This window comes from Triticum aestivum, chromosome 3B (genome assembly GCF_018294505.1).
Source record: "Triticum aestivum cultivar Chinese Spring chromosome 3B, IWGSC CS RefSeq v2.1, whole genome shotgun sequence".
Classification (NCBI taxonomy): Eukaryota; Viridiplantae; Streptophyta; class Magnoliopsida; order Poales; family Poaceae; genus Triticum; species Triticum aestivum.
This window is the reverse complement of record NC_057801.1, coordinates 83,490,642-83,497,856: the sequence shown is the minus strand read 5'-3', so window position 1 is coordinate 83,497,856 and position 7,215 is coordinate 83,490,642. Positions and strand designations below refer to the sequence as shown.

The 7,215-nt window shown below is 40.2% G+C and overlaps 1 protein-coding gene across 1 annotated transcript; it reads left to right on the top strand.

Moving 5' to 3' along the window:
• The first annotated feature begins 487 nt into the window (after nt 1–487).
• LOC123067347 (uncharacterized) lies at nt 488–3,030 on the top strand. Its single transcript, XM_044490181.1, has 4 exons — nt 488–909; nt 998–1,049; nt 1,647–1,660; nt 2,348–3,030. The coding sequence occupies exons 1-4, from the start codon at nt 488–490 to the stop codon at nt 2,397–2,399; spliced, it is 540 nt and encodes a 179-aa protein (XP_044346116.1). The 3' UTR covers nt 2,400–3,030.
• Nucleotides 3,031–7,215: the final 4,185 nt, after the last annotated feature.

The following is a 7,215-nucleotide window of genomic DNA, read 5'->3' as shown; positions in this document are numbered from 1 at the left end:
CTCTGGTACGGAGGTGACGAAGCGGCATGGGCCGGGCGATGGCCTCTACCCTCTTTGTGTGATTCCTGAGAGTGGGACCCACATTTCCTTCTCTTGTCCAGCTGTCCGGTTTCTTTGGAGCTTTGCCCGTGTGACTCTGTGGCCTGAGTGGGAAGCACAAAACCTGAGTAAAGTCATCACAAATAGCTCTATATCTCTATTCTCATGATAACTCCTCTGTAATGATATATAAGAGTGTTTAGATCACTAAAATAGTTATCTAAATTATTCTTTATAGGGGAGTAGTCAGCTTTTTACAGTTGTATACATGGAGTCGGTGTAATTGGTTAGCATTGCTGGATATGTTCAAGTAGAATCGCTAATAGTGTTGTTATTTACTCGGGTTGTCATCATGTACAGAACGTAACCAATATTTCCATCTCTTAGGCCTCGTTTGGTTCCGCGGGATCCCGGAGGGATCCCGGTTATTTCCCTGGGTGGGAGAATCATGGGCCGAGTTGGCCCGGGGGAGTGGACGGCGCCATTTGGTGACACACGGAGGGGAAAGACCCTGGCCTTTCCGCGGCCCATCCCGGGGATAGATCGCCCGGTGTCGATAGGTCAAGGAGAAAACCCTCGACTCAGCTCGCTCTCTCGCGACCGACAAGCGCCGTCGACCAAGATCCTCCTCCGCATCCGAGCTTTTCCGCCGGCGACCGAAGTGTCGTCCCTCGACTTCCTCCGCCCGGTGCTCAGCATCCACGCTCCGCTCCTCCAGTGTCAGCGGCGGCGATGGGCCGCGGCCGTCCTCCTCCTCCTTCCCCGTATCACCCTCCGCCTCGAAGCTCCTGACCCATCTGGCAACGGCAACGGCAACGGCGGCGGCGGCGGCGGCGGCAGAGGCAGCGGCAGACACCTACTTCGACCAAGGTTACCCCCTCCTCTTCCACATCATATTTTGTTCTCCAATCCATGCACTCACTGTCCATGAACTGATGCTTGAACTTGTTGGTTCCAGATCCAAGAACATGAGCACCGGCCATCTTAAAGCCCACCATCAACAATCTCGAGTGAGCACAAACCGCTTCCTTTTAATTGGTAGTAGATCTGTATACTACTTCTGCTTCAGAATCAGGCTTTATCTCTTTTTTTCTAGCTGCTATTTATTTAGTTTAAGCCATGCATTGTTTCTGATGGATTACTGAAAAATCCTCCTCCCTTGTTTGTGCTCTGAGGCTTGGTCCTACTGCGAGTATTCTAGCATTTGGATATGGGGCGTAATTTAACTTGGACTACAACTGATTGATGTAGATTGGTGCATTGAAGGGGATCAGTTTGTAGTAATGGGTATCATCAATGTTTCCTTGTGCCAATTGGTTTCAGAAATTAAATCTGAAGTATGGGCATCAGTATACGGACGACAGGTTCTTGGCCTGACTCAAGTTTGTACAAAAAAACAGGATGCGTGTGCAGCAGCTCCATCCAAGACACATATGTGCCATCTAGGGGAAATACCTTCATACCATGTTCGGTTTAAATCCCTGTCAATTGATATTTGATAGTACACTAGAAATTCCTCATCCAATTCCTATGCTATTCTAATGTTACTTTATGTTAAGACCAGATGTGAATAATCTGTTAAGTGATTCTTGTTTTGGTATATGCAGGTGGACGGTGTTTGGTTTGTTCTTTCAACTCTTGATTCCTGAGCTACTACTGGATCTTGCATCTGTGTTTAGCTAGTAGAGTATAAAAGGCAAATGCTTATGACCCGAACTATGAATGATTGTTTTAATGTTGCTCATCTATTGCAATGATTGTCTAAGCTCAAAATAGTAATCATTACTGTCTCTTGCTTTAGTATATACATATGGAATTTGTTGCACTGACATTATAGTTTAAACTCAAAATATAAATGATGTACATAATTTAATTTCTGTTGGCAAATATGGAATGACTGTCCAGATTAAAATATGCTCGATAATGGTTTGTGGTTTGTCTGAATCTGATAAGTGACAATATGTCATTCTTCATGTTGCGAGATAGTATTATCTTTGCAAAGAAACGAACTGCTTCTAGACTATGTTATCCTGTTTGGTGGAGTGAAGGGTTTTTCCTTAACTACAGTTAGCACAAGTGAACCTTCATGATTTAATCTTCCAAGGCTCGTTTTCTAGCCCATGTGTTTTTTAAGGCTGTTGCAGCCAATGTTATTGCTGCACGTATTACACATACTTTTTTCTTTGTCTTTATTTTTGTACAATATATACCTTTTACTTCTGCAATGAAGAAAAACTACCTTGCCTATAGTCTGAAAATGTCTGCCCAATAATGCTTTATTTGTTAACTTACATCAATCTATTCGCAGTTCTTATCTGAAAAGGACAAGCGAGCTAGTAGGTGGATCAGTGATAGGATAAACCAATTGCATTTTTCTATGCTCGATAAACAGTTGTATGTGTGCCTTTCTTTCCATCCAGTAGAGAAGGGGTCAGATAGCATAAACCATGGTCATGTACTGTTCTCAAATGAAACATAGCATCAACGTATTGATCGAGTACTACTCAGAATGGTGAGCCTTTTCACTAGTCTTGCCATTTCTTGCTGATCTATTTATGCTTGAAAACAGCAATGAAACTGAGTTGTAGTATTGAATGATTTACTAAATTGTTGTATTCTGAAACAGTTGCTGACTTCCAAAAAAATACTTATAATTCAGTCGGCGTCGAGCTGTGGTTCTCAGCTGACGTGGAGTAGAGGAAGACGAGATATCCTGAACATTCCCTTACAACTTGCATCTTCAGAAGTGTGGTTGTTCTGGACATGGATTTTGATAATTTAGCACTTTTGGTACTGGGGTAAAGGTCCAGGAGAAGCCCGCAACTATCGTGTTTCTAGTAGCTGAAATCTATTTGTTCTTATTGGTGTTGGCCTCATTGTTCTAAAACTCGGAACCTGTGGAATAATGATGTTCTTATTTGTAGTGATAACATGAGAGGAAGATCAGTATTAACTAACTAAGCAATGCACCTCTAGATAGTTTTCTCAAAAGTGTGTCGAGATGATATTCTCAATATATTATTATTTAATCAGTTTGCAAGTTCATTGATTTCCTCTGATTATATTCAAATCCTAGAATTATTTGTAATGTCCTGGACATTCCTATGCATTTTGCAGAATTATTTTGTGGTTTTTGTTTAGACTTTTTTTGGAAATTACATGTGGAATTGGCCTGTTTTCTAATGTTTATTAGTATTAAAAATCTATCTGCTATGTGATTCAGATGCTAGAACGATTCGTTTTTCCCCATCCACCTGTTACCAAATGGCAAAAGAAATATTCCTGTGGTGGTAGGGGGGATCCCATGTACCAGGGAAATCCCCCCGTTGGGGTTTTGCTGCCCTGGGAATGCTGACGCTGCAACCAAACGAGGCTAGTGATAAGCACTTGACCTCTTGACCTTGTTGCCCCAGTACGTCGAGATGTTCCAAAAAAGGATCAGCTTAGGAATCTAGAATCCTTGGGTTATCCCGAGCCTCCGAAATCCATGTTAAATGGTGAGTTAGTGCCTCTTAAAATTGTGACTTCTCATGCGTTGTGCCGTTTTACAGCTCTTTTGTACCACTAACTACTGTTGACCTTATATCTTCAACCAGACGACGTGATTCTGGTTAATACTTTTGAAGAGCCTTTCGGCGATGTATGTAAGGTGTCTGGAGTGAACCAAGTGAACCAGCTTCCGTCGTAATTGTAAATTCAGATTTTCGAGTAATACAAGAATTATTGCCCCCCCCCCCCCCCCCAAAAAAAGTAGGGATTTTTCTTAAAGCCCAAACGCTATGTATCATACATTGACAACGAAAATTTCAAATATAAGTTGAACACACATTGAACAGTTTTTATAATACATGACGAACAATTTTAGAATTACACAAACATTTGATCAAATGTGCGTGAACATATTTTTATTTTTCTTACACGACCAAAAGATTCACTTTTTTTGGAAATATGGGTTTATTTAAAACTAGAAAATGAAAATACAAGTGAAATATAGAAATCATAAAAGAAAAAAAAACAAAGGGGCCAAACCAGCGAATCCCGAAGCCTAAATAAGTACTTCGATTTCTCACTAAAATAACTGGCGATCAACGCTACTACCCGACCGACCCATGGTAGCATGTCGTGGGCGAGCGTCGTTCCTCCGGACGACAAGAGACATAACACAAACACCCCTCCCCCCATTTTGGTAGGGCATGCCGTGTCAAGTGGGCCACAATTTGCAAGCCTAAACACCTTGGGCACGATCTTTGGTTGCGCTCGAAATGGTTTGGGTGGACTGAAGTTGCTAGACCCTGGAAGGGCATGGTGATCCGTTGTGATAAGGATGTTATCAGCCTCTTGGATGCGTCCACCTTGATCAAGCTTGGCATTGGTTACAAGGTGAGTTGCTACTCTGATACTCCCTCCGTCCCAAAATAACTGTCTCAAGCTTAGCACAAATTTATACTAGAGCTAGTACAAAGTTAAGACACTTATTTTGAGACGGAGGGAGTAGCTGGTAAGAAGATAAAACACTTTGTTTCATTATTTCAGGTGTCTTCCGTTCAAGCTCAATTAAGAAGAGCTCCGTTGCAGATGCCCTCACAGATCAATAGTGGATGAAAGGTTTTCACCATATCACTAATGAAGTCAGTTACGGCAATTGTTCTACATGTGGTGTCGGCTACAGAATATCACTCTTTTGCCCAATGAAGAAGACTCCATCTCTTGGACTGGATTATTTCCATATATCCCTACCATGATATTTGTATCTACAGATCTGTACCATGATATTTAATAGTACTAAAATATCACACACAAATATTTATGTCTACACAATAATTTATGCACTTGTCAATATTATTTAAAAAGAATCTTTTTACACATAGTTATGTTTAGAAGCCAAAAATTCCAATGATGTATATATGAATGTGTAACAACGAACAATTTAAGTAAAATTTAGCAACACTGGCATGTGGTTAACTATGTCTACTAAGTAATAAAAAGTATACTCATTAAAGTGTAGTATGATATGTTTTAAATGTATAAAAGTTTAGTACAAAAATAATCATTTTAAATTTTTTTATGGACACAAAATGTGCTTAGACCAAACATAGTCCCAGGAAACTCATGAGTAAGCATAATACAAGGCTACATCAATAAATAATATTTAAATTCAAAGAATGAATGACAGAATAAAATGTGGACCGGAACATTTTGAATGTATGAACAAAATTTGGATCATACAACATTTTTGCATGTAACAGATTATATTAAGAGAAGTGCATATGTCAACCCTAAACTCCTGAGACATAAACGAATGAAGAAAAAACCTAAACATAAACAAAAATGTAGAAACATAAGCAGGTAGGCCTAACAAATCCGCGAGTTGGACACTGCATGCCAAACAAGGGCGCATATGCCCTGCCTTGCCATGGCAAAGGCTGCCTCTACCTTTCCCCTCATGGATGCCCTCCCTTTCTGATCCAGTGGCTACTGAGCGAGTTGCCTCTCTATGTGCACAACTTGCCAAACCATGTGATTCCTTGGCCCAACTAAGGCCCAGTTCGGGAGGAAACAAGCCTAGCTCGCCAGAGAGAGGAGAAATGCAATGATTCAGGTTCAGAAATGAACTCTGGTTCAGTACTGGAACAAATACAGAGAAGATTCAGTTAAGTACAGGCACACATATAGACATAATTCAGTTTACAGTGCAACCATAATTAAACAAACATTTCACTTGAGTATTTTGGACAGTCTATATATCCAAAATAATACCTACCAAAAGCCATTAGTCAGCACAAATTTTCAACGACCTTCACTTGAGTTTTGGCACACCCGAGTTACAGAATTCAGTTTTGGCACACATTCACCCAAAAACAACAAAACATTTCACTCGAGTTTCTGAAGCACTGCAATTCTCTTGTTTCTAGAACTCTAAAGATCTTGAAAGGACATATCATCAATTTCACTAAGACCCCGCAAAGAGAAAGACATGCTTAAAACATGGCAATAGTGAAACTAGTTCAGAGAAGATGAAACAAAGAAATAAGGAAATACCATCAGCAAATTTGTGTAGCTGGTGAAGGCATTGTCATCCTTATGAGAAACACCACCACCATTCTCATGTTGCTGCACAAAGCAATCATCGTAGTTATTTAGCATACAGTAATGAACAAGAACTCACAATTACAAGGGTTTTAAGCAACATACGCTAGATTTATGATGGACGTCCATTGGTACTTGAGTTTCTACACCACCACCATTTTTTTGTTTCTCCATAAAAAACAACCTTGTTATTTAGCATGTAGTAATAATGGATAACAACTCTATATTGCAATGGTTTTCAGTAACATACGCTAGATTTAGCTTGTTTTTTTTCCTTTTGAACTTGCACATCTTATCGAGCCAACTGACGCGCCTCTTTGAAGTTTTTTCTTTAACCTCCTTTTTCTTTAAGCATGCAGCACTAAGCAAGCCTTCATCTTGTGCAACAACATGTTGGACATGATATGAATCACTCAAGATACTTGTCGATGCACTAAGTTTATCTTGAAGTTTCTTCTGGAGGCAATCGAGTGTGTTGTCTACCAATATGCAACACTCTGGAGAGCTTGTGGCCCGATATGCCAAATCTAGGAATTTATGAGACCAAGACTTATAGCGGAGCATATCATCCAAATTTGGTTGTTCAACGACGCTCTTCCCTGTGTTGTCTTGTACAGTACCATACCTTGCTTCCCTTGTCCATTGCTAAAGAATGTAATGGTTAGGCAACAACTTGATATTCATCAAGTCAAGAACTTTCAAACCATGGCCACACAATATTCCGATCCTTTTAAACTGCCCACAACTACATGAAGATGTTTGCTCCAATGGATCACCAACAACAATGCGCTCTAGTTCAGAACTTAAATCACCATCAGCCCTCACAATGGCAATAGAATATTTGTTATTTCCATCCATTGATGTAACACATGCAACCATGGATCTTTCATATTTAGTTTGGAATACTTCAAATATCATGGGTGTGTACAGTTTGCTTGTTTGCAGCAGCATAGGTGTCTTCATGCGTATTCTAGGTAGCTTCCTAGCCTCAAATTCTGCATGTAGTTCCTTATTTCTTTTTCCTTGCACCGCCCTTTCAAAATGCTTTAAGAACCGAATGATGTCAAAATCAGATTTAAGATGTTTTTT

Coding starts and splice junctions, on each gene's coding strand:
- LOC123067347 (XM_044490181.1), top strand. CDS start 488: ATGGGCCGAGTTGGCCCGGGGGAGTGGACGGCGCCATTTGGTGACACA. Junction 910..997: donor AGACACCTACTTCGACCAAG/GTTACCCCCTCC, acceptor TGTTGGTTCCAG/ATCCAAGAACATGAGCACCG.